The sequence below is a fragment of the Clupea harengus genome, chromosome 16 (assembly GCF_900700415.2).
Source record: "Clupea harengus chromosome 16, Ch_v2.0.2, whole genome shotgun sequence".
Taxonomy (NCBI): Eukaryota; Metazoa; Chordata; class Actinopteri; order Clupeiformes; family Clupeidae; genus Clupea; species Clupea harengus.
In genome coordinates this window covers 3,106,449-3,134,182 of record NC_045167.1, presented here as the reverse complement: position 1 = coordinate 3,134,182, position 27,734 = coordinate 3,106,449, and the positions used below count along the sequence as shown (strand labels likewise).

At 44.5% G+C, this 27,734-nt stretch overlaps 2 protein-coding genes across 2 annotated transcripts in view; both read left to right on the top strand.

The window, feature by feature from the left end:
• The window catches only part of hmga2 (high mobility group AT-hook 2), a 33,631-nt gene extending 29,146 nt beyond the window's left edge, over positions 1 to 4,485 (top strand). The window contains exon 5 of the mRNA XM_031583228.2: positions 4,014 to 4,485. Coding sequence (XP_031439088.1) covers positions 4,014 to 4,073 — 60 coding nt within the window. The 3' untranslated portion in view covers positions 4,074 to 4,485. The remainder of the gene's footprint in view (positions 1 to 4,013) is intronic.
• A 13,626-nt stretch (positions 4,486 to 18,111) lies between these two features.
• On the top strand, positions 18,112 to 26,311 carry dera (deoxyribose-phosphate aldolase (putative)). Its single transcript, XM_031582964.2, has 9 exons — positions 18,112 to 18,275; positions 18,961 to 19,058; positions 19,258 to 19,405; positions 19,934 to 20,029; positions 20,170 to 20,304; positions 21,228 to 21,356; positions 22,826 to 22,938; positions 23,373 to 23,522; positions 23,918 to 26,311. The coding sequence occupies exons 1-9, from the start codon at positions 18,245 to 18,247 to the stop codon at positions 23,972 to 23,974; spliced, it is 957 nt and encodes a 318-aa protein (XP_031438824.1). The 5' UTR covers positions 18,112 to 18,244; the 3' UTR covers positions 23,975 to 26,311.
• Positions 26,312 to 27,734: the final 1,423 nt, after the last annotated feature.

The following is a 27,734-nucleotide window of genomic DNA, read 5'->3' as shown; positions in this document are numbered from 1 at the left end:
GTACAGTATATCTACTGTTGCTATGGACGAATTTTCCATAGATTTCTTTCTGTATGGTTTATTCCCATACCATTTTTTCTCCTTTTCTTGGAAGTGTGCTCTCTCATGACGACTAGAGTTGCCCTTCTCGAGAAAGGTCTGACTGCAGAGCCACAGTTTCAGACCAGCAGTTTCAGACCAGTGGCATCGGGCGCATGTGCAGTAGGACATTGTGTTAAAGGTGGCGATTCTGGTCGTTAATATTTGAGCTCAACAGACAATCAAATAACACTCCTCCTTTCCGTGCTCCTGAAGCAATGTGTTGATTGGTTGAAATTGATTGGCTGGAACAACTAGGGAACTGTGAGGAGCAATCTCCTGAATTTGGCAAAAAAGTTATTAGAATTGAGGACCTACCTTTAAAGGTAAGGTCTGCAATTCGGTTTTCGGTTTCACAAAAGGTTGTTGATATTTCAGCTCAATGGCCTATCAACAATACAACCCTCTCTTCCGTGCCTGTGTTGATTGGCTGGGATTGTTTATGACTCAGTCCAAACCACTGTGTTTACTTCCCATTTACAGAGCCAGGACTGTTTCTTTTGTAGCACAAACACTGAGCGGACAGCTAGGGGGCCGTGAGGAGGAATTAGCTGAATTTGACAAAAAGTGTATGGGATTAGAATTGTACACTGTACCTTTAACTAGGCCACAATCTAGTTATCTAGATATGTAGTTACCAAGACAAAATGTATATGTGTTGAACAAGAATATTGTTTGTTGTTAATGTTTGCTTTGTAACTCCATAGAGCAAACACCTAGGCCTATAAAGACAATAGAAGTGTTTGTAATACTTGCATTGTGTTATTCTAGTTGCATATCACACATTCAAATGATGCGAAGGCCGCAAACCATTTATTATTGGAGTTATATAAACTTATGAACTGTCACTGACATAAACTTCACAACTGCTGACCAATTCAGTGGCAGCGCCTGCGTTTAATACCTCTGACCTGAAACTGCAGATCTGAAATCACACGTCCACACTATTTTGCTACCCCAGTTTGTAGTGGTGGGTTTAGTAGTAGATGGCACTGCATAAAACATATTTTCCATGCTCGGTTGAATGGAACAAATGACAGACATGCAGTGATTTGTTAAATTAAAAAACTTAATTAGGGATGTTTTGCAGGTCTTGCGAGAGGTCCATTGTTGGCGTCAGAGACATTAGAAAATGAACCAATCAAATACGCCATCGTTCATGTTTCTGTTCCCCGTACAGCGTTTCTATTGCTTGGGCCATTCTGAATAGCCTGTCTCTACTGGCATATGACTAGAGGTTTAGGTGATCTAAGTTAAGATCTTGCTAGAAGCATAAATTAATAAACAAAGCTGCCTACATAAAATCTAAATTTAGAAAATATGTAAATCACTGTAAAGGTTGTTTTAAAAGAAGTATAGAAAATAGAATGGGGATTATGGTGATTGAATCGATGGCAGACAATCGTAGGCTAGTCTTTCAAGCACTTCTGCGACCTAAGAATTCTTAAATAACCACGAGTGTTTAGCAACCATCTTAGCAACGACGCCAGGATTCTATGGTAAACATTGAACAAGAGGTTGGAATGTCATTATTGCGTCACTCAGTGGCTGGGCTCTGGCTTCTGTGTACAGCACTGGGTCCCAATAAGGCCCAGCCCAACCTCACTCAGCCCAGCCTCACCCAGCAGCCCTGCCTCACTCAGTCCTGCCTCACTCAGCCTCACTCAGCCCTGCCTCACTCAGCCCTGCCTCACTCAGTCCTGCCTCACTCAGCCCAACCTCACTCAGCCTCACACAGCTCTGCCTCACTCAGCCTCACTCAGCCCTGCCTCACACAGCCCTGCCTCACCCAGCCCTGCCTCACTCAGCCCTGCCTCACTCAGCCTCACCCAGCCCAGCCTCACTCAGCCCTGCCTCACTCAGCCCTGCCTCACACAGCTCTGCCTCACTCAGCCTCACTCAGCCCTGCCTCACTCAGCCTCACTCAGCCCTGCCTCACTCAGCCCAACCTCACTCAGCCCAGCCTCACCCAGCAGCCCTGCCTCACTCAGCCTCACACAGCCCTGCCTCACTCAGTCCTGCCTCACTCAGCCTCACTCAGCCCTGCCTCACACAGCCCTGCCTCACTCAGCCCTGCCTCACTCAGCCCTGCCTCACTCAGCCCTGCCTCACTCAGCCCTGCCTCACTCAGCCTCACACAGCCTCACTCAGCCTCACACAGCCTCACTCAGCCTCACACAGCCTCACACAGCCTCACTCCGCCCTGCCTCACACAGCCTCACCCAGCCCTGCCTCACACAGCCCTGCTTCACCCAGCCTCACTCCGCCCTGCCTCACACAGCCCTGCGCTGGACTTCAAAGGTGGGGCCGAGAGGGGAGGGGCAGGGCGGGGACTGTGGCCAGAGTAGAACTGTACGCCATGAACCTGCCGGCCACAGGGGGGTTGATTACTATCGTTGTTTAACCAGCTGAGCGTCCCCACTCCACTGTGACGCAACAAGACCCTAGACACCAACCAGGCCAGCAAGGCCCTCGACACCAACAAGGCCAGCAAGACCCTAGACACCAACAAGGCCAGCCGTTGTCAGATGCCTTTTCTATGTCTAATCACCTTCTTTTTTTTTTTTTTTAAATCCCAACGGTCACACTTGAAGTGTAAGGCGTCATTTGGAGAAAACAAAATGCACAGATAAAATGCAAAAAAAATATTTTAGAGCCCGAAATCTCGTTTGTCCAAGCCTTTCTTCCATTCATTAATTAGTATGTTGTATGTGTGAGTGGGTAGTGAGTGAGTGAGTGAGTAAATAAGAGCTCCAGAGTGGAATGTCTTAGGGGAGTGCAGAACAGTCTAGTTGGGGAGTCTTGCTTAGTTGGTATTGTTCCTCCTCCATTGAGCCTTTTGAGTCGAAGGGGTGATGTGGGGGGGAGGGGGGGGGAGGGGCAGGGGGTGGTCGGGGTATGGCCCAGTATGATTAAAGCATTTTGAGTGTGTGTGTGTGTGTGTGTGTCTGTGTGTGTGTGTCTGTGTGTGTGTGTGTGTGTGTCTGTGTGTGTGTCTGTGTGTGTGTGTGTGTGTGTGTCTGTGTGTGTGTGTGTGTCTGTGTGTGTGTGTGTGTGTGTGTGTGTGTGTGTCTGTGTGTGTGTGTGTGTGTGTGTGTCTGTGTGTCTGTGTGTGTGTGTGTGTGTGTGTGTCTGCGTGTGTGTGTATGCGCGTGTGTGTCTATCCTCCACCACCTCTCCATTCCCCTCTCTCCCTCTCTCTATTTCCCTCCCTCGCTCGCTCTCTCGCTCTCTCGCTCTCTCGCTCTCTCTCTCCTCTCCCGCTTGCCTATGTCACACATGGTAGCATTTAGCCGCTCCTTCACAGCTGAAGTGTCTGCTTGGCTAATGAATGGTGCTGGGGTCGTATAATGCAGACGGGGCGCTCAGTGCAGCCCTCTGCTGAATGGGTGCTCCGCCATGGCCCTGGGAAAGGAAGAGGGCTATAAATTGTGTCATTTATCCTCCCCGAAATAAAATGAAGCCATGTGGAAAATGAAATCCATTTCATTCTGAAAAAGCGTCTGGAATGGCTGCGTGTGCTTTTTTCTGTCTAGGCTTTCCCCTGGTTCCCTGGTGCTCGGCCTGGCTCCCCACAAAGGTGGTCAACTGAACAGAGCCATTTTTTTTTTTTCTTCACCCTGGGAATAATAGTAGATGTTGTTGAACATCATGAAGGGGAGGAGGGCACTTAACTGTAATGAGAAATGAGTGTGCTTACAGCGAACAGAAGTGTTTGCATATCCAGGGCAGGAGAGGAGAGCGACGTTGGTTAATATGGGGACAAAGACTAACAGCTTGGTTGCCACTTTCCCTCCTAACATTGTGCCTCATATATATATATTGTTTGTGGTCATTCTTAGTTTTTTTTTAAGATGCAGTTTTAGCGGTTAGTGGCAGGCGGTGCTGACCAGTGCAGTGATGCACTGACGGAGTGGGTTTTCCCTGTGTTGCAGGAACAAGAAGAAGAAGAAGAAGAAGAAGAGGCGGAGGAGGAGTCGGGAGAGGAGGACTAAGGAACCACAGCGTTGAACGTCTACCTCATTCAACTGTCAGGTCTTTCAAAGGGAAAAGACTGCCTTGACCACTTATTGTTGACTTTCCACTTTTTTTCGTTCTCAAGTTTGGTTCCATATTTGAAAAAAAACATTTGATTTTTTCGTTTTTGTTTGTTGATTTGGGGATTCTTGAGAAGAACACACGCTACACCTCAGCAAAAATGAACGGCATGCGACGTAATGCAGATGGCGAACAGAGCCTCCTGGTTGTTCTACCGCCGGTTCTAAACTGCGGTAAGCACACATGCAGGGGTCAGACACACAACATGTGTCTCCGCTGTGCTTGCTCCGGTCTACTCCCACTCTACACAGCCACACACAAACAAAAACTGCACACACACACACACACGCATGCACACTTACACACTCCCTGTCTTTCTCAGTGTTTCTGAGTACCCACACACACTCACACACACACACACACACACACACACACACACACACACACACACACACACACACACACACACACACACACAGGTACACACACACATACGTACACACACAGGCTTGTTGACTGATTCTCCAGACCTCTTTGGCAAAGAAAGAACTGAAACAGTCTGGTTTTGTCATTCAAAAACTCAGAACATATGGCTGTTCCTATATATCAGTAGTGGAGGCTCAAACAGACACACCTACTCCTCCTCACCAGTGGACAGGGAAAAAAACTGCCCGCATACACACACACACACACACAAACACACAAACACACACACACACACAAACACACACAAATGCACACACACACACACACACACACACACACACACACACACACACACACACACACACACACACACACACCCAGTTCAGTGTAAGACCACCAAAGACAGTGGAGGAACAGAGTCTTTATTTTCCCCTTCAGTGTGAAACCAAAAATGACAAAATGACTTTAAAATCAATTAGTTTGTCTAATGTCTCCTGATGGATTGGCCATTTTCACCTACAGTGACTATAATATCTTCGAGTTGGATAAATAGTTCTCAATGTTGAACTTTTAATATGTAACATATTCTGGTATAAATACCCCAGTTCTGATTGGCTTAAATCAAAAAAAGGTAAGGAATTTAGTACGCAAGGAGTTCAAGACTAGCCTGTCACTGCCAAACTATGTCAGATCAGTTTTTGCAGGGTTTATAGTCTGGAAACCTCACATACAATAAGCTACCGCATTGCCAGTAGGTCAGTCACCTGAAATCTTCCCACCACAATGGCTACTGTCATTATTAGCAGAGGTGCCTTATTTATGTTATCAAAAGCTATGTGCATGAAGTCAACTTTTCGCTTTCAGAGCTATGAGCTGATCTAGTTTTCTTTTGTAATATAAATCGTATCGTCTTGAGCATAATGAGGATACTGAAACCCCACAGGATGGCAGTGGCAGGTTAGTTCAAAGCAGGTTTAACCATAAAAAATGAATGTTGCATTTTCACCAAAATGAGACTAAGCTTTATTTCTAGTAATTTTGATCGAACTACAAGTGAAGTCTTCAGAATGTATAAACTATATAATTATATATTTGTGTGAAAATATGCAAACAAACTCTTTTAAATCTTTATTTTTTGGGCAGGAGACTGCCCATACATATATTGTGTCCCTAAAACCAAAAGCAAAATAAGAAGAAGAATCGAAGAATCCTCCGTGTCTTTGGTGGCCAAAGTTTAGCTAGGATCATTTTAAATTTCTTAACTGGTTTTTGTGTTTGACACTTTTCCTAGAGAAAAATGATTCAACCAGAAGTTCTTAGAAATGGCAACAATCTACTGTACATCAATTCATAACGTTGGCATCTGATTAACCAGCATTTCATGTAAATAATGTTTTGTGTTTCTTTGTGTAAGGCATAGCTTTAATCCCTAATTTTCCAACACCTTCACGTAAAGGGAAATATACCAACTCAGTCTGACTCACGAAACAAACCTCAAGAACTCGAAAATACCACAAGATCAAACCATACGTTACCTCATTTCACACATGATACCTTACTCCGGTGACATAGGAAGACTGCCAGAATGACAGTGCTTTCATGGTATTCCGAGAATCCTTGTATTCGCTGGCACTGTTGGTCACTGATGCAATATATCCTCTCCATTTTCAATGCTACCTCCGATTTCTGCAACCAGCTAACACCCCGCTCAAGACACACTCATTGCTACTCAGTACACAAGACAATGCAGGGGATGGCAGTGAGTGCTCCGACGCACACTGTTGTATCAGCTTCTACGGAACGGCAAAGCGATGCTCTGCTATGGTTCCGGTGAGTCGGGCAGGCAAATACTGAAATCTGAGGTCTGTTGTTATTTCTTCCTATGTAGAACTCATAAGCAGCTAAGGGAAAAAGTAGTTTTATTGTTGTAGTTTTATTTTTCTTTCATATTAGCGTATATCTAACATTTGTAACAAAACACTTTCTTCTCTCTCTGCGTTTGGGACTTCTGTTTTACATACTGTTAACTTGAATATATATTTTGTACTGATTTACTCAATGGTTTCTAAAGGATCAAGAGCTTGTATGGACACTAAATGATATTACGAATGTTTTTTTTTTCTTTTCAAATTTAGTTTTTGTTTAAAATATATACTATTGAGAAGTGTACCTCAAACAAACTGATAAAAAAAAGGACTAATAATCAAATGTCAAATACCTACCTCCAGTCTTGAAAAGGAACAATTTTTACCTGGTTTCTTTCCGAATGAGTTTTGATAATGTATGAAAAAAATTAATAGGACTGCAAAAGATCCCATTCAAAGTGTTTTGTAACCGTTATTGCCTGAACCTAGTACAGTACATTGTTCTTTCACCCTGGGGAAGAGACGGCCTACAAAAACTTGAAGCTTTTCAGGTTTGGAAATTGTCTTTGTTTTTTTTTTTTGTATATTGCATTCATAAATATGTTTGAAAAATTAGTAGATATTGAGATATACTTGATTAGTTTATTTTTGTGTACTTTACACAAATGTGATTTTTCTTTCCTTGTTACATTGTTCTACCAGATGTATATGAAAGCTTCTTACGTAGTGATGGATTACACACTTTTTTCCGCATATCACCATGGCAATCTTTGAAATGTTAACATGGTATTCTGATATTGGCCTGAGGTAGAGCCTCAGAGAGAGCTATTGAAACTGTGGATATGCCTGTCGCTCACACTGGTATGAGATATATCTACCTTCACTCACCTGTGGCAGCTTCCGTTTAACCCTAAACCCGTTGATAGCAATGAGCCTGCAGTTGGAATATCTGTAACTCTGACAACTGGGCCTTGGATGTAGCTTAGGTGCTTAAAAAGCAACTTGGCAACAAAGTGTCTGAATAAATTTGAACCTAATTTGTAAATGGCCATGTAAATGTTGTGGTCAAGATATTTTGAAAATATTTTTATTTGAGCTTGATCCCCCCAACTGTTTCTTTGCGAGCAGCTGTTTCTGTGGACGACATGAAACGAGACGGTAGCATACCTGTGTGAGCCGGCGATGGCATGTTTGGATTTCTTAAGCGAGGCTTGAGATGAACATGCCCAACCGCACCCGAGGCACAGACACAAGAAAAGAAGGGCAAAAAGGCTGTGATTCACATAGCTGACACTCATACCATTGAGGTAATGGGGCTCCAGTGCTGGAGCTCCAAGCATTACACTTAGCTAAAACTGACGTTCAACTGACGTAACACCATTTGTTGTTTGTGTTTTACCTCCTTGTTGGTTTGATTGTGTATCTACAGGAGCCTCTGTTCAAGTGCTTTTAGCTCTGGGAGTCTTAATGAAGTTGACTTTGTATCTGCGTGATATCATGTTCTAGTACAATCGAATACACATTACTACCTCCAAAAAGGCCTACTGTTACCTCATTTTACAACTTAATATCTGCTTAAACTTCAGGTGGCTGAGTCCAGGGAGGGCATCTTAAAATGTATATGTATATTACTATATTTTTGTGGGGGATGCATTTTATAAGACTGTTCCTCTCTGTCTCAGTCACTGTTAGTTAAGACTGGACATTTTTACTTTTGTTAAAGGAATTTTCTGACAATTATGCAATGTTATGTAGTTACATTAGCCGTTGGGGGAGAAATCATGGAATCCTATATGGCAGTTTCTTTCTGTGCTTCTTCTTGTATAACTGCAAGTGTTTTCTAACATTTATGACTGTCTTTGTTCACCTAGTGTTGCTGTCTATGATTACACTTCAAATCGCTTGCTTCTCAAGATTAAATAAAGGAAAAAATGTTCTCCTGGTAGACCTTTACTGCCTTTTTCAGCACAATAAAAAGAAAGTTGATGCTGATACTGAACCACTGTATTTGTCCTTCAGAAGGCGGCACACACACAAAGTAGGAAATGACCCAGTTCTGTGACAGTTCAGGGTTAATTGAGGTTAAGTATTATGCCATAAGCACAGAATACCTGGGCTGCTGTCATCTGCTATCTCTTTATGGCACGAGAGGGATGTTTGCATGGATTTTCTTTCCTATTGGGTGGAAGAAGCCCCAAACACAAACTCAGGAGTGTGTCATTTGGAATGGCTGAGACATCCACTGAAGTGGCCCCGCAGTTTCTGCGAGGAGTGACAGGAGCATGAGTCACCCGTGTGAGCCACCCTTCCTGAGGTCGCTCCAGGGCAGGCCAGCCGCGGTCCAGCTCTGCTGTGGAGGAAGAGGCCCAGTCCCCCCCCGCCCCCCCCCCCCCCACTGGATGTCAGATCCTTCTCCCCACGTCTCCATTCACCATTGCATTCCTTGTTCTCTCCAGCTCCCTTGCTTTTTAAACATTTCTGTTTCCCTTATCCAACCCCCCTTGCATCCCCCCCCCCCCACACACACACACACACACACCCCACACTCCTCCCCGCCTGCAAACTCTCTTGGGAGAAGTGGCCCACCTCGGAGCCCCTGACCCCTGTGCCCTGGTGGGCTCTGAGAATTGGAGGCCCCAGCTCCACATCAAAGGCTCACCGGTCCCTGCTCCCTGACAAGGCCTGTCACTCATCGCCCCCACCCCTGCTCCTGGGCTCCGTCGTTAGTGCCAGCACACATCATAAAGCCGCGCGCTAATTCCTCCCGATTGACCCAATGGAGTTGGGTGTAGGGGGCCAGGGTGGGTGAGAGAGAGAGTGTGTGTGTGTGTGTGTGTGGGGGGGGGGGGGTTCTCTAGTAGCACAATTAGGGGAGGTCTCTTCAGTTCTCCTTTTCCCTCCAAAGATGCCGTTTTGCAAGGATTAGGGTCAGTTCAGCTTACGCGTTTGGTATACTTCTGCGGACACGGTCTGCATACGGTCTCCACGCGGTGCAGATGACGCTAATTTTGTCATCCGCACATTCTGTATGGACTGTCCATACTGCAGCATGTCCAGCCTGAGAGGGCAGTAGTTCGCATGCTCTCAGTACAATAAGGTCGTAGGTCTGTATACTTGGGTCACACCACTGGGCCAACAGCACTGAAACAAGTATACTTGGGTCACACCACTGGGCCAACAGCACTGAAACAAGTATACTTGGGTCACACCACTGGGCCAACAGCACTGAAACAAGTATACTTGGCACACACCAATGGGCCTGGTCGTATCCGTGTTGCGCAAAGCTGTGTCCGCAGAAGTGTACCTCTGCCTTTACTCTCCATCCAGCTCTTAGTTCTCAGCCCTGGTCCTGTGCAATGAGTCGGTCTCCAGAATGAATCCCGTTTTTTTAAGTGTATTTCAGTGACATTCCTTTGTGCATCCCCATTCCAACACTCTTAGTCTGCCTAATTGAAATGATGTAACCAAGTGTGTCATACTAGTGTGTATGAGTATGTGTGTGTGTTTTTAGTAGAGAAACACCCTGGTTCATATGTGGCATTTCAGAGGTGAGTCGTACACACAGCTTAATTGGCTGTTTCCTGTATCGTCCACAAACTCAAAAGGATGTACACTCCACTGAGCAAATAAAACACACTTCCTGTTCCCCACCAGACAGCTGTGGTTCCCCCTCTCAAAACATACGGCTCATACATTTACCTCTTGTCCTGTCATAGTTCTAGGAATAGGAACCCGCCCTCGGACTCGCAAAAGAAAGAATCTCTGTTCTCCGAAAAACACACACTCGGTATGCAATGCACATCTTGTGCTTTATGATGCAAGACAGATGTTCCCCCGGCTCGCAGCGCTGTCTTACTCCTGAATTGAACATTGTAGTCACCGGTCGGTGCGGCCACCGCTCTGTACATGTGGAGGACGGGGCTGCTGCTGCTGCAGCACAAAGGCAGGAGGTTGCACGTCTCTGATAGAGGAGAGGCTGTCCAGAGCCGTCAGTCTATTTGTAGAAAGAGTCTGTTTCTCACAGACAAACAGAAATATTGACAGTAACACTGAGCAGGGTTCTCGCTGGCAACCCTGTGATAAACGGGAGCTGCCAGAGGCCACTGTTGTAAAAATAGGATACCCCCTACAGCCACTTCCCCAAACCCTTGGGTAAATATTTAACCTCGGTATCCCACTTTTCTGTGTCAGGAAGTCTGAGCTCATCTCGTCTCCTTGTGGCAGACGGACAGCGCGAGAGAGAGAGGGCTTGAGCGTTGGACGGCACTTAGCCGCCTCAAAAGAAGTCAACCAAATTAGCCCCAGACTAAGACTTATGCGCGAGGCACAGACAGTCTCTGAGAGTTCAGTGTCCAAAGCGGTTATTTTTTTTATGCCTCAGTGGGGGAGATGGAGAGTGACATCCTCGTATGTGAGGATGACAAAGTTGTCGCGGTGAAGTGTGTGAAACTGCATTTCCCATGTCTGCCTGTTGACAGCGCAGGCCTTTGTCCCGGTGGTGTGGGTCAGTGATCACAGAGTGCTTTGCTCTGTGAAGTGTCTGGGAGATGTGGCCGTGTGTGTGTGTGTGTGTGTGTGTGTGTGTGTGTGTGTGTGTGTGTGTGTGTGTGTGTGTGTGTGTGTGTGTGTGTGTGTGTGTGTGTGTGTGTGTGTGTGTGTGTGTGTGTGTGTGTGTGTGTGTGTGTGTGTGTGTGTGTGTGTGTGTGTGTGTGTGTGTTTGTGTGTGTGTGTGTGTGTGTGTGTGTGTGAGAAGTGTCTGGGAGATGGAGCCGACTGGATGAGCGCAGAGGTCCTGGCCCTGGCGAGGCCACTCTGGGCTCGTGCGCTTCCTGTAGACAAGTGTTTGGACTGGGCCATCCGTGTGTCTGGCACTGAGGAAGGCCAGAGCCCTGGGCTGTGCCGTCCCACGTCAGGAAGGGGTTAAGGTTAGACAACGGGTCTGCTGATGAGGCTTATCATGCGCAGACACACACTAACACACAGGCTCACACACATATGCACACACACACACACACCCACACACACACACACACACACACACACACACACACACTAACACACAGGCTCACACACATGTATGCACACATGTATGCACACACACATCGCGGACACTAACACACAGGCTCACACACACACACACACACACACACACACACACACACACACACACTAACACACATATGCACACATGTATGCATACACACACACATACAGAAACACATACAGTATTTACCAATATACACACAAGCACCGACTCGAGCTATGTGCTCACATGCTTATTTTTTATTTTATTTTTTAAATCACTAGCCCAGAATTACAACCAAATAAAATAGACCGGAATATCATCATCTTATGCAGCTGAGTCTGTCATTCTAATCCAATACACTTTTTGTCAAATTCAGAGACAGGTCGTTCTGTGTGTGTGCTTGCTTCTTGTACAGTTCTGGCTCTGTAAATGGGAAACAAATATAGTGGCTTGGACTGAGCCATAAACAATTCTAGCCAATCAACACATTGCTTCTGGACCACAGAAGGGAGGGGGTAATTTGATTGGCCCTTGAGCTGAAATATTAACAACCTTTTGCTAGAATCTTGGACTCTACCTTTAAGTATGTGCTTTATAGATGTATGCATGCTGTAAGGATATGTCTGTACAGCCATAAATGTCTATCTTGGCAGCACTCTAATCTTAAATGCAAATACATTCTTTATACTTATCTTGATTTTGAGAAAGATTTATCCAACACACAGGACAACATATCTTTCTTAGCTCATTGGCGATAATCACACTGGATTTGTGCACAAATCATGTTTTCAATGAGATTCAAATGAAGCTTAGCTCATCCATAGGACAGGTAGGAAATAATGCCTGTCACTTTCAAAGTCTCTTGATTAGTTAATACAGTCAGACCATGCTGAAATGATTGCTTTCAGCCTCTTTATGTTGGTATATTCTAATAACAAGTGTTTATTTCGTAATCTTTTGAATGGATTTATGGTAAATCAAAATCAGACAATCAAAACCTGGCTAGACATATGATGTAAAATCTTGGCAACCTCAATTTTTTTTTAAGTGAAATAAATAAATAAATAGAACTCCGACTGCCATGAATGTGTCTTACAGCACTGTTTCCTTATTCGTTTCCTTCAATCAGGGACGAAAATGACAACATCCTCTCCTCCCTCTCTCTGCATCCTTCCTGGATACAGGAAAAGGATGTCCAATGAGCAAGTCTCCTGAGCTCTGGGCACATATGAATAGGATACAATCACACGCAACACTGAGGGGAGATCCCCTTCTTGCCCTGCCCACATGGCCAGAGCAAACTTTTACAGTTGTCAGCGCAAACACTATTCTAGAAACATGCTAATGACAAAACTGTGTCTGTGTGATCCGCCCGATCAACTCTCCATGTGTCCAGCTTTACTGAATGCGTACCATATTCATTGCCTACAAGAGTGTCGTCTAATGCAATGATACTCAGGTCAAAAAAAGAATTGAAGCAAACAGGCAGATTTAGATGATAACTTGAATGTGTAAGGTAGTGTTGTAAACTTCGTTCCATTAAAACTCCTGCAAATAGTAAAGCTTTAAAGGGTTGAACTCAAATATGTTCTGAAGTGGCTCAGCGCTCAATAATGATATGGTATGAATCAGCAGACCCAGTGAGAAGAGAGCCAACCGGAACTGAATCAACACAAAGACATGTGCGGTGAACTTGAGCACAGTGAGACATTCGTGTCTGGGTAGAACGGCCCTTAGAACTCAATCCGGGCTGGTCCTCTGCGGTTTCTGTTTAGCGGCGTGAGTCAAGCGACATCAAAACATGAGCCACCCTACTCTTCCCCCGCCACCCCCACTTGTAGGTGAATATAAATGTCTCCTGTTTCCGTTCTTAGGTGTAAAACCCTCGCACTCACGCCTCTGCTTTTACAGCGTGGGCTGTCTGGAGGGTGGGTGTGAACATGTCACCGCACAAGAGCACTGAGAGGTGTGTGTGTGTGTGTGTGTGTGTGTGTGTTTGTGTGTGTGTGTGTGTGTGTGTGAGTGTGTGGGTGTGTGTGTGTGTGTGTGTTTGTGTGTGTGTCTGTGTGAGCGTGTGTGTGTATCTGTGTGTGCGTGCGTGCGTGTGTGTGAGAGTGTGTGTGTGTCTGTGCGTGCGTGCATGCGCGCGTGTGAGTGTGTGTGTGTGTGTGTGCGTGAGTGCATGCGTGTGTATGTGTGTGTGTGTTTGTGTGTGTGTGTGTGTGTGTGGTGGTGTGTGTGTGTGCAACAAGTCTGTGGTGAAGTGTAAATGGGCGTGTGGGCTAGTCTCACATAACTGGGCTGTGTGTGAGTGCAAAGTATGAATGAAAAGTGGAGCAGAGTGTGTGGGTGTGACACGCCGCTGGGCGGGTGGGCGTCCCTGGATGTTTATTCGGTGACAGCCAGCCTCTGAGTCACCCTGGGTCCTGCGGAGGGGCCAAGCGTGACTCACCACGCTGTCATCGGGGCACCAAGCCCGCGTGCCGCTGCCGCCGCGCAATCCCCGCCACGCTAACACATCAAGGAATGATTCCCCCCCCTCCCCTCCTCTGTCTCTCCTTCTCTGGCTCCTTCTGTGTGTGACTCACTGCTTTCAGTTTGCCTCGTGCACCTCCTCTCCTCTCCTCTCCTTCACCTTCTCCGCAGCCTCTCTCTCTCTCCCCGCTGCCTTTCTAAATGACCTCATTTTAATGAAGCACAGACTGGGTTTGGGGGAAATGAGGGACAGATTTAGGAAGAAGGCAACCCCCCCACCCCCCTACGGAACCCTACAATAATGTCCAACTAGCACTCAACTATTCGAGAGTATTTATTAGGCTGTTCCTACACACATATCCAAATAAACAGATCAACCTAAGAACCATTCACTGTAAAAAGGTTGTCATCAAGTGAATGTACAAAAGTCTTTTAAATTGACTTTTAAATTTAGTTTCGATGTCGTACGGATTTAAGACCTTCCATTAGTCTTTGATTAGTCTCTTCATTAGTCTCAGTGTTTACTGCCCTGGCTGCCATTTGAATTTAAAATATTCATGTGCTGGAGCTCCCTCGTGACCGGAGGAAGCGGTCGAACATGCGGTAACCCTATTAGACAACAACAAATGCTTTCAATAACTTGCACTATGCAACTTTGTGTAATGACGATCCAACAGAAAGAAAGGTAACCTGCATAACTTGCACTGGACTTTTAACCCATCATGTTACACTGGATTTGGACTTTTATCTATTTTTACAGTTGCCTTACTCTACATGTTCTTATTGTTCTGTTACTGTATTGTTCTATACGTTATCTTATGTTCTCCTTATAAAGCACTTATGCAATATGAACTATGAAGTGTGCTATACAAATATACTTGTCTTCCCTCAAGGATAACAAAGAAGGTGTACCCCCCCCCCCATCCCCCCCCAAAAAACAGCAATGGCACTAAGTAGATTAAAAGTAGATTACCCTAATTTGTCCCTAATGCCAAATACATGTTCATCCACAAATGGTATGCTTTGTGGATTTTTCCTGTGCTTAACGTTAATTCTTGGAGAACAAAAGAAGAATATGTTCTGTATGTGCTATATACTGTATGTTGTATGTTTCCCATTCCAAGAAGAGATCATTGCACCCCTTTCAAAGAATTAAATCGTACATACTTACTGCATGACATCTAGGTTCCTCTGGCAATGCACAATCCACCCAAATTGAATTTAAAATGGCAGGTATGCATTCACATGTATGTGTGCTTACCACAAAACCCATGAATCAGTGGAGTGGCCTACCAACTACTATTGTTGTGATATTCATGAAAATAAGAATATTTCAAGAGATTTCTCAAACCAGTTACTGGTGCTGACCAGCTGAAAACTTCAGATTTTCCACTAATGTTAGATTTTTTACGGTACAACTATAATCACACAACCTGGCACTGGATTTTCTACGGAGCAAGATGGACATACAGACACACAGCTTCAATCATTTCACATTCAAGCTGAGCTCCTTTAGGCCTGTGCTCCCACTGAAAGAACCACAATCCAGACACTTGGGTGAGGTTGATATGGGATTTTATGGTTCAGCCGGTGTAATACAAAGAAGACGAATAAATAAAACAAACAACCATGGCCAGACATGAAAATTTAACTTATAGGTCAGAGATATAATTCCAGTAGGGTGAATTTGAGGATTAGTGTCAAATAGCCTACACATGATACGATAGGTGTGTCTAATTCTGAGAGCTTGCTGGCCTTTAATTGCAGCAGCCAGTCTACCTTTTCCAAAGAACCACAACGACCCCTGCCAAACGGTAGACTTTTTACCTTTTCATCAGTAGCAAAACACTACAAGCCAGTCTGGTCTCAAAACATAAAGGTGTATTTTTTTTATGATGGCAAACCTTGGCAATTTCACATACAGAGTTTCACAATAGCTAGAAGTGTACACATCTATCAAAACACGTGAAAGGCGATATGGAAAAGAATACAACAGTAAGTCAATATTATGTTTATGAACTCAACTAAGGTGTGGCTGTGCTTCTTCATCTGACAAGATGCAGTTTATCACCCAAAAAAATGAATGATTTCATAATTTTGATGAAAATGACAAGTGACTGTCACTAGCACTGAATGGGAACTATATTCCTCAACAGAGTTTCAAGGGGCAGGTAGACTAATCAAACCAAAACATTGACTAAACCAAAAGAACTTATCACAACTACACAACTAAAGTAAAGGTTTTCACATATATCTGGAGGGTACTTGCCTTGTACATGTTTAGGAGTATTGGCCTTCTGCATGAATATCAGTGTCAGTTGTAGGTGAACACTTGGGACCAACCTTAAGGAGGTTACTTGGTGCAAAAATAAAGATAAATAAGATAATAAAGATACGACTGAGACCCATATATGGAAAATTAAAGCAGGTATGCAAAAGTACTAATTGGAACGCGAGATTTTTTTCACCACGGCAAACAACTGCGGGAAATATGATGTATGGGTTTCAGTATGGGAGACAATCTTATTGAATTTTTCGTGACTTTCTTTTATCTCGTTAAACATGGGTGTTTCAACTTACCCCTTAATATAAGTTACTCAAAGACCACCTATTGCATTTGGTACCAAAAAATGGTGACAGTGACCAACAACTCACAAAATGTACGGCCAAAGAGCTCGGAGTGGAACGTGATCTATCGTGTTACTTATGGCTAGATCAATACCAATAGGCAACACACTGCCCAGTTAACAAGCGTATAGAGCATATAGTCTACACATCACGTGAAGTCGAGGCAAATGACGATGATAACCTGTTCTAGGTTTAATTAAAAGATTTTCACCCAAAGAGGACACCATTTGCCCACTATACCTAGTACTAGACCATAGATAGAGCTACGTCGCCACCTAGTGCAAGCAATTCAATGTTGCTATTAATTTACTTATGTTCAGTCTGGGTCTCGAGGACTTAAGACAACATATTTTCTTGAGATCATAAGCATAACGTGCATAAATATTTCACCTGGTTTAGACTTTGCATTCTTCGCTCTATTAATCTGATTGGCGTTTGCTGTTGCGCACAAAACATATTAAAAGATACATATTGTAGGCTAAACATGCTGCAAGTGTAAAGGCGACAACATAAAGACAGCCTATACACACTGGTGTAAAACAATGTGAAATATCTCGAACTTAAGTTAACACAAATGTATGCTTCTCCTCTCCCCTTACCACTGGGATTCAGCGACAAATAGGAACGCTCAATAAAATGTTACAGATTTCCATGTAAAGCAGCACGGAATCTCTCAGAAATATGGCACCATAATATTATGCAGAGGATCCATGGCAACAGGAATGAAGGTGGAGTACCTTGGCAGGGGGACGAGCTCGCAAGCCACAGTTTGCATGCGTCTCTGCAGGACTCTGGTATGCAACAATTACCAAAGCATGTCAGCCGTCTCAGGGTCAACTCTCAAAGGCATGAGAAAGCGAGTGAACGGCGCCCCCACACTGTGGTAACTACTAGTCAGGACCAATACCGACGCCCTTGAAGTTAAAGCACATCCTAAGTTCTGTTACTCTCTGGAGTAACATATGTGGTCTATTTATGATAAGATCTGTATAGGCCTATAATTTAAAGCTGCAGGTGAAGTTTTTCTTTTTTTGTCTTGTCTAGACCCCTTTTAGACTAACAAAATGTGTTATTGTGAAGAAATGTTTAAAGGACAAGATTCCGAAACATAACATGTACTTTGCCATGCCCCTTCTTGCATTTCTTTACATAATGTTGACTTGTTAAATGTACTAATGTAGAAAACACTTCAACCGATATCATTCTTTCTGTTAGTCATCAGAATTATCCTTAATCGCAGTGTACAAACATATAATCTTCGAGGATCTCATTGCTCCTCAGTGCTAATTACACAAAGAAGATTGCTATTGCATGACGAGAAATTAATTTCCAGTTTCAAAGCAAACATTGGAGTAGACTTTTTTGTAAAGGTTGATTGAAGTTACTCTTCAAAGCCATGGTCATATGGCCTATTAGACTCTTATCATGTCTGTAATTCAATAAATTGAATCACATGTTTTTTTTTAAGTGAGACAATAGGCAAACATCTAACATGAGCTCATTACGCCCTCATAGACCTCGACCTGTGATTGGTTGAAATAAATACTGAATGACGTAATTACGCAAGTGAAACGTAACAGGAAGAAGTGCTTCATGGCTTTCTCGTGAGCTGTCAAGGCACACAGTCTTGACATAAGTCGTCTAGTGTCCTGTAACTTAATTGTGGTTTTTAAATATTTTTTGTAAGTTTACTGCACACTTAGTCATCATGTCCGCAAGAAATCCTGGACTTGATCTGGGTAAGATGATAAATGTTTTAAATAACTTCAGACAAAAATCCTGTTATTTTTTGTCTGGACTGTTAGCTTTATTTAGCTAGCTACATTTTTGACAACGTGCTGTAGCTACTGTACAAGGCAGCTCACTGTTCATGTTGGACTCCAAACGTCAGTATAATTTGAGTTATCATTGCCAACGTTTGTATTTACTAAGCGTATCCTCATTTCAAACACTAAGTTACTCACATGGCGAACATTTAGACGCGTCCTTTGCAGACTGCAGGCGAGAATTTAGGTTTTCTTTTCTTTTCTTTTTTGTTTTTACTGCACGACAGAAGCCTGTCAATATTATATTAGTATGTTGTGCAAACGCTTGCATGTTTGGCTGAAACACAGTGAGTGCAATCTTTGGGTGCAAATTGTACAAACAGTTAATATTTAACTTGAACTTTCGTATCTCGACAGAGCTGTAGAACTCTGTGCAGATACCGTGTGAACCATGATTCTGTTTAATTTAATGCACATGACATGCAGGGGGAAATGACATGTGACAGTGTGGGGCTGTGTTGCAGTCATAATATACACGCCTACCCCCTACCCATGGTCAACAATAGTAATGGTTAAATATGTATGTCTGTGTATATGTATGTGTAGACAAATAAAATCTGATATGTTCATTTTGTAATTACATTCAATTGTTTGGTAGACCTTGAGTGGGTGTCCAAGGTGCGCGTCAACACCCAGGCTGTTTTGAAGCGAGCTCAGCAGGTTCAAGGGCGTAAGGTGGCTAAAAAACAGTGGCAGGTAAGTCTCTGGAGAAAACAAACAAACAAAAGTGCATAGTTGCAAAGTGCACAGTGCATAGTTTTATTAATTACATCATTTTATGATGATTTTAGCAGTTGGCCTAAACAGTGTATTGACTAAAGACATATACATGAAATACTGTTGCTGTTCAACAGATTTGTTTGGGTCTCATTACCCACAGTTCTCTATGCTTTAGGCTGCATGGCTGCTGAAGGCGGTCACGTGTATTGACCTGACGACTCTCGCTGGAGATGACACACCGTCCAATGTCCACCGGTTGTGCATGAAGGCCATACAACCCATCCGCCGTGATCATCTGAAAAGCATAGACATGCACGACAAAGGTCTTACATGACACTGCACTGATTTTTATTTTAGTGGGATTAGCAGTGGCAGTGAATTGGTTTGAGATGAATAGCCTTATTAGTGGTGCTAGCACTAAATGTGGAATACAAATATCATTTATATTAGCAAAGCAGCAGTAGTGTCTGTTATTTTTTTCAGTGATAGTGAAACCTTAGATGAAACACTTGTATCTCCACACAGAGTTCGATTCACAAAGATTACCCATGTCAGGCTTGTTTGTTCAATTAATTGTAGGACAAAGAGACACCTGTCTGACAGTACCCCGAGGCCAGAAAGAAACAAGCCTTTTTTTTATCAGACATGCTGCTGTACAATAACTAAACAATGCAATGTCTCACCAGTGCTTGAAGACAAACTTCATCTAATATATTCTCGTGTCAGTTGTCGTCTTAAGACAGCTGTCACACACATTTGGAATGAAGGGCTTTGTCAGTTACTGCTGCAGTTCTACCTGTCATCACCACACAGCTGACTGCTGTTTGAAATGTGTGTCGCTTTGTTTGAAGGCATCACCACCGCCGCTGTCTGTGTCTACCCATCTCGTGTGGCTGATGCCGCCAAGGCTCTGAAGGCAGCCAACTCAGACCTGCCGGTCGCCTCAGGTACAAATACACAGTAATTACCTCCAGAATCTCCCATATCAGCCCCGCTCATCAGCGTTGGGGTAAATATCAGGCCCCATCCGTCTCCTGGCGGCCAGAGGCACGGTGTTAATTGATTGGCGTTGGCATTTCTCCTCCAGTGGCCACGGGATTCCCCGCCGGTCAGACCCACCTGGAGACTCGGCTGGATGAGGTGCGTCTGGCAGTGGCAGATGGGGCGAGCGAGATAGACATCGTCATCAACCGGACCCTCGCTCTCACTGGACAGTGGGAAGGTGAGTGAAGACATCACCTGGTTGGTGTTTTGCCCTCTCTGCGCAACACCACATTACTTTTGGACATTTAGAGCTGTGCTATGGCATCTGAGGAAAGGCTACTGCATGCTTTGATCTTGCTTGTTGATTTATGTCCAGAGGGGTCCCTTTTTTTTTTTTTTTTTTTTTTTATGCCTTTAATTGATAGATTAGTGAAGAGTGGGACAGGAAGAAGAGGTGGGGAGTGGACAGGAGAAATGACATCGGGCCGAATTCGAACCCCTTCTCCTCCATGGGCGTCAAGCCCGAATCTATCTATCTACCCCCCCCCCCCCCTTCTTCTATCTCACTTTGTTGGAACACCTTTTCCAATTGCAGGCCTCTGAGAGATGGACGCTTTTGGTGACCCTACATGTAGTTCCAAAAGGCTTTTTTTCCCCGATTACTTAATTGCTTACATCACATTACGTTTAGTCATCAAGCAAGCATGATTCCCAGTGTGATGAGGTTTTCTTTGGGGAAGTCCTGACCTAGCCGTAGCTCAGCAGGGGTTTTCATGATCTTCAGTGCCGGAGCTTCTCTTCTGACTCACTCTTGAGTGTCCTTCTGTGGTTGTGCAGCTCTGTACGATGAGATCAGACCTCACTCTTGAGTGTCCTTCTGTGGTTGTGCAGCTCTGTACGATGAGATCAGACCTCACTCTTGAGTGTCCTTCTGTGGTTGTGCAGCTCTGTACGATGAGATCAGACCTCACTCTTGAGTGTCCTTCTGTGGTTGTGCAGCTCTGTACGATGAGATCAGACCTCACTCTTGAGTGTCCTTCTGTGGTTGTGCAGCTCTGTACGATGAGATCAGACCTCACTCTTGAGTGTCCTTCTGTGGTTGTGCAGCTCTGTACGATGAGATCAGACCTCACTCTTGAGTGTCCTTCTGTGGTTGTGCAGCTCTGTACGATGAGATCAGACAGTTCCGACAGGCCTGTGGAGAGGCCCACATGAAGACCATCCTGGCTGTGGGAGAGCTGGCCAACTTCACCAATGTCTACAAGGCCAGTCTGGTGGCCATGATGGCAGGTGAGTCCCTGATGGCCCAGAAAACACTCTCACACTCTCCGCCAAATACACTCTTGAGACAGTGGTGATGATCTGCGGTATCTTTCATCAAGAGAATATTTTCAATTTGCCCTGTACTAATTTAGTATAGGTGCACAACTGATACTGAATCCCAGAAGATTTCCAGGGTGGCGAAATTGCCAACATCGCTGCAGTTCGTAGCTTTCTCCACTGTGTGGCGGTGTTGTTAAACTGTTGGTCCTGAGGCGAAGTGCGGTGGCCAACCTGAGCGGCGCGCAGACAGACCCCACTGACTGTGCTCTTAAATGGCCACGGCACTGTACCGCACCCGCCCGCCGCCGGCCGCCCGCTCCGATAGGGATCATTATTAAAATGCATTGCTTTTGTGGCTGCGCTCACTCCTTAATCTCCTTTTGTTCCTATGAATTGCGTATGAGGTTTCTGAAATTGAATGATAATTTTAGCTATTAATCTCAGGCGCAGAGGCTATTTTACTCCCCGCACACCCGCCGCCAGTGTCCCACATGCCCATGCAAATGAATAGAGCTTCATTACCGTCGCCCGTGGTTAATAACCGTTATCCATTATCGTGTAATTAAGACTCCCTTTAAAGCACGAATCTTATGGATTAGTCCAGCGTGAGGGGAAGGAAGGAGAGAGGGAGCGAGGCAGTGTAAAAAAGGGGGCAGGAAAACACATCGAACATATCTTTAATGAACTGGAAAGCGTTCATCTTGTTCCATTTTGTAATGAACAGCCGTGATGCATGAGGAAGGACAGCAGCACAGTTTGTGGTTCATCTATCAGCAGCATCATTTCATCTTCTATTTTTAACAGGGCACTGATAAAACATAATTGGCTCTGAAGGAAAGGTGAGGAAAAATGAAGTGGTTTATTGATGAACGCACACACACCCTCTGTTCTCTGCTGTGGGAAGCATATGTTCTCTCTTGCCAGCGCCCCCCCCCCCCGCACCTCCACCCCCCACCAACCAGGAGTAATGTCTTAGGGGGGGGTGGTGTGGGTGGTGTGGGTGGGGTGGGGAGGGGTGCACTAGGAGTCTGCAGTGTTTGGACCTCAGAGGTGCTGTCTAAACAGGAGTGTGTGCCAGATGAATGCTCAGTTACATCAGCTGGCTGTTTTTCAGAATATAAATAGAGATGGTCAGGGCTTTGTTAGTGGCCGACTGGTTTTGCTGTCTGTAGTTGGCCGTGAGGTAAATGCATTGGCTCATTGGCTCATTGGAACAATGTAATGCTCAGAATTCATCTTCACCTGATGTCTCAATGTGTCTCCATACACGTATGTGCAGTCTCTGCTTATGTGAGTGTGACGTGTGAGTGATCCTGGAACATATTTAGAACAGTATACTAAAAATGAACTGCAACACCTCGTTCACACTCACACACACTCACTCACTCACTCACTCACTCAACAGCAAACAGTGATCAAAAACATGTTGCTCACAGGATCTGACTTCATCAAAACATCAACTGGAAAAGAGTCTGTCAATGCCACCTACCCGGTTGCCATAGTGATGGTTCGAGCAATCCGTGACTACTTCCTACAAACAGGCCATAAGGTGAGGCATCTGTTTTTTTTTTTTTTCACATTTATGTCAACATCATGTTGCATTCGATAAACGTTTGAAATCATTGCTAGAAGTAGATTCTCTTTGCCATTTTGTTTAGATTTATTTGATGTCGATCTTTACACAGAATACATACATTTCACATAGATGTGTTCCACATGCACATGCATTCTTGGATTTATTCATAAGTATGTCTTTTGATGTGAATTAACAATATTTGAAGTCGGAGAGACTGGAATCTTACACAATCTTTTAATGTGGAGAAGGATTTCATACCACTGTCGTCAGTATGTAGTGTCTCCAGAATAATGTTGGTGTCAATGAGTCTGAATTGCCAGAGTGAAGTTAGTATTGTTTTAAAGCATTGCATAAGGGCGTGTAAGCGTGTAACCGAGAGCCTGAACTGTTTGTGTGGATTGGACCAGGTGGGTTTCAAGCCAGCGGGGGGCATCCGCACGGCCGCGGAGTCCGTGGTGTGGCTCACCCTGATGAAGGAGGAGCTGGGCGACGAGTGGCTGAGCCCACATCTCTTCCGCCTGGGTGCCAGCAGCCTGCTGGCGGACATCGAGAGGCAGGTGGGTGGCCAGAGCGGAGCGGAGCGGAGCGGAGCGGCTCCTGGGGCGCGGGCGCTGATGCCCAGTAGGGGCCTCACTATAAGTGGATCCGGCCGGACTGGGCTGCAGATGACCCAATCAGGGGCGGCGGCCTCCTGTGGACTGAGCACAATGGCTGTTAAATTTGAGTTTAGTGGTAATGCCCTATTATTGTTCTTGCTTGATGCATTACTCACTTCAAGCTCGTCACCTCCGTACGGTCTCATTTCAATCATTTTCACTTGTTGAAGAAGAAAAAAGGAAGCCCTAAGTGGAAATGTATTCAAAAGTTTCTAACTTGAGCCATGTAGCAGAAATGTGCCATGTTGTTCAGGCCTGGCGTTCTTAATCTTTCTCCGTTTTATTTCTTCCCACAGATCTACCATCATGTGACTGGACGATATCCAGCCTATCAGGAATTTCCTATGGCTTAAATCCGTGGGGATTGGAGATTTGTCAATACAGCCAAATAACAGAGCTTCAGCTTATTAGAAGCAATACCTCATGTCATGCCACCTGTCATGACACATTATGTACTTTTGAGCCACTCCTACTGTTTGCAGTGGGTTGTAGTCGCTGGCAGTAGTGCACTTCTACATTTCAATCTTAATTGAAAACCTGAATTCTATTTTTTAGACAAGATGGCCAGACATCTTTTGGCTTATTAAAAGAAAATCCAAATCACACAAAGCAGTACTCCTTTGGCATCAGTCTCACAAATGTCTGAACTTCTCTGTGCCTTCAACTTTTCCCACTTTTTTTTCCCACTTTTCTTTCCACTCCCACTTCCTTTGACTGCAGCCTTGCATCATTCTTGCATCTGTGGCACCTAGCCTCCACAGATCTCTAAATCGGCACCTGGGTGGAGGTCAGTGACGCCCGGAGAATATAATGCGACTTCCTGAGCGCAAATTTCATTAACTAGGAGCTGTATGAGCCGAGTGAGTGTTTGGGGGATTAATTAGTGGGGGTTAAGTGAGTCTAAATGATCTGATTGAGCTGCTCTCCAATTCAGCTTCATTTGAAGACGGAGGAACTCTCTCCTCTCTCTCCTCTCTCTTTCCTTTCCCTTCTTTAATTAAGATATCAGGGGCCGTGCCCTTGACTGGAAGAACGAATAAATGAGTGAATTAATTGTAGAATGGAAAATGAGCTTAGAGAGGAGGTTTGCACCGAAGCAGGAGGTGAAGTTGGAACAACTGTGGCAGAGACAAACTGAGCCAGAGAAAAAAAACTAAACTAACCTTGCACGGCACAGCTGTGATGCGCCACAATAACAGGAAATGTGTGTTGAAAGCGTAGCATCCGTGGCTTTTTCCTGTAAGAATTATGGCGGTGAAGGATGGGTATGGTGGGACAGGCGAGGTGATGTCAGAGCCGTTTGTTTTGGCAACAGGAGAGGTCCAGGTATATCTGCTCTTTAAAAGCTTGCAGCAGCAGCAGCAGCAGCAGCATCTGCGTTGACTAAGCGTGATGAGGTGGCCGGCTGCTCGGGTGCCCACCTCTCGGAGTCTGTGATCGATTAGCTGGACTTACATAAAGGCATGTAGATCATCTGAAATCTGCACTGTCTGACAGCCACACAGAGCCAGATAAGATGGAGGAATTGACCCGGCCAGAGATTGATGACTCTCCTTACCTCAGAGAGTGCCCTGCCTCTCTCTCTTTTCCCCCCTCCTTTCTCTTTTTCCAGTCTTTCGTACATTCTCATAAACTTGTGGATTCGCTTATCACCTCTCAGAAACAGGGAGGTGATCCGAAAGAAAAGCTACCCCCCCCGTTTTCTGAGGTTTTATTTTTTTAAATATTTCATCAAGAGAAACTCAGTAATTCTGTACAGACTGAAGGGGTTTGACAAAAATAAATCAATTAAGGAGGTTGAGAGGGAGGCTGTTCAAATGACATGTTCACTGGGTTATTGCAACCGACTCGAACCAGAGTCCACCTGTACACCTACTGTGGCGCGAGGAACTCCAGTTGACATAGCAGTTGGCCAGTTATTAGGAGTGAATCATGCTAGCTGCTTGTGTGGCTGGGTGCTGATGGCCAGGGCTCTGCTAACAAACTGGCTGAATTTGTCAGGGCTAGGAGAGCCATTCACTCACCTGACAAATAACCTCACACAGATTGATTGGTTTTCTGTTGTTTTATTCAACAGCGTTTCTTCCCTGGAGGCCTGCTGTGAGAAATTGCACATTTTGGGTCCCGTTCATCTGCAGAGACATTGTAATAAAGACAGAATGCTAGTGTGAGCGACAGTGTTGGAAATGTGGCTGCTATCCATTACATACTGGGGATTTTGGTATCTGTCATCCTATTTGTGAAATAATTACTGTAGCTAAGGCTATACACACTGTATGGATTTCATAAATTAACAACCAACATGGGTTTTCAATTCTCCTTCGTACAGACCAGCCCTAGAAACATGACAGTCATAATGATTGATACAGAGTTGGTTCCAAACACATTCACAGTAAGTCAGTTCCAGAGACAAGCCCCTGAGATGCTGGAAGGCTATTTCAGATTGAAGGCATGTGCTCGATGGCAGTCTTGCATTTTTAAAGTGCTGTTATGACAATTCCACATGCGGTTACTTCTCATTTACACAGAAATTGTATTTAAGATGATACAAAGCATGAAGTAACAGCCGAGAAGTGACTACTCGCAATGAAGCTAAATATATTTTAAGCATTTTGAAGGAGTCATGTATGTCATATTTTAGTTTCTGTCAATGAAGAACCAATCACAATGTCATAAATACTTCAACCTTTTGAGCGTGTTGGCATTCTTTTTCATTATGAACTCAGGGGCATAACGAGAAAGCTAGTTTAACTAAGAATATGTTAATTTGGCTGAATTGATGCCTTTGCCGGTCAGCTCTTTTAGAACAACACTGACCACTAGTGATCGGTGAGTTTTTATCAGCCTTGAACACATTGATCTGTCCAGTACATTAATTCCAGCAAGAACTCACCACAGTGAACTAAATAAACTGGACTAGAGGTTCTTTGTAACTTCTGCAGTGAACAGTACAGCAGATTTGATGCTATGTTCTGTGTGAAAGACGAATGTTTTGCCTGAAAACTATTTGGGAGAATAGCCAAATGTAACTAGACAACACGAGGGAAAACCCACATCGCTTTATTCAGACACACAAACACAACACGAGGGAAAACCCACGGTGCTTTATGCAGACACACAAACACAATGGCGCTCCAAAAAAAGTTCAAAGCAAAAGAGTTGGGAGGAACAATTACTCAAATTTTCCACCACTCTCTCATCCACACGGAGCCCTAATTCAAGGTTAGGACAGGTGAAACTGAGAGACAGAGAATAATTGGCTCTCCCACCGCAATGATATTAATGATGCAATTAGAGTAGGCTTTTGGTTTCCGACGTGCCAGAAAACAGGTAGTGATCGGAGCTACCCGGGGACTTCACTAGTGTCAGACCACTCCTTCTGATGCCGCTGTGATCCGCACAAAAGAGGGAGGCGAGGCGAGGCTGCTCGCTGCTCCGAGTGGATTGTTTCCCCGGGTGCTCCCTGTCTTTGAGTGCTGACCTTGGCGCCGGGCTCCCCAGCGACGACAGAGAAGTGAGGGAATACATGTATGAGAGATCAAACAGCAGCGCGGAGGCTCACCTGTCTCTGAAGCGTTGCAGAGTGTCTGAGGCCAACGGCGTGTAGGCAAACTACCCTCTGAGATCACATTAATGATAAACGTTAATTACCCGTCATTCCTTTAACAGCAACTGCAGATGAGATAAATAATTTCCTGTGGACTCTTACCATCTGAATCTCTTATTTTGCCCTCCATGTACTGCTGTACTTTGTGTGAATGTGGAGAAGCTGCCTGGTTTTGATGGTAAGGTTTGCAGTTATCCATGCAAATATTCTAGAAAAAAATTATATAATTTATAGAATTGTCATGTAGGAAATAAATGCAAAGCATTTAATTTAGGTTAAAAGCATTTGAGAATAGTTTAGCAGTGTCAGAGTGGCTGTAAATTGCACTCATGAGAGCTGAATGCAATAACTCAATCATTTAGAATGCATGTAATCAATACTTAAAGATTGAACTTTTGAATTAATGATGAAATCCTAAATCTTGTGTCTATAGTGCTTCTGAATCAGATGTTCAAAAATGACCCCTACCGGTGTATTTAAGTCTGGGGTTTGAGATGCCCCTCAGA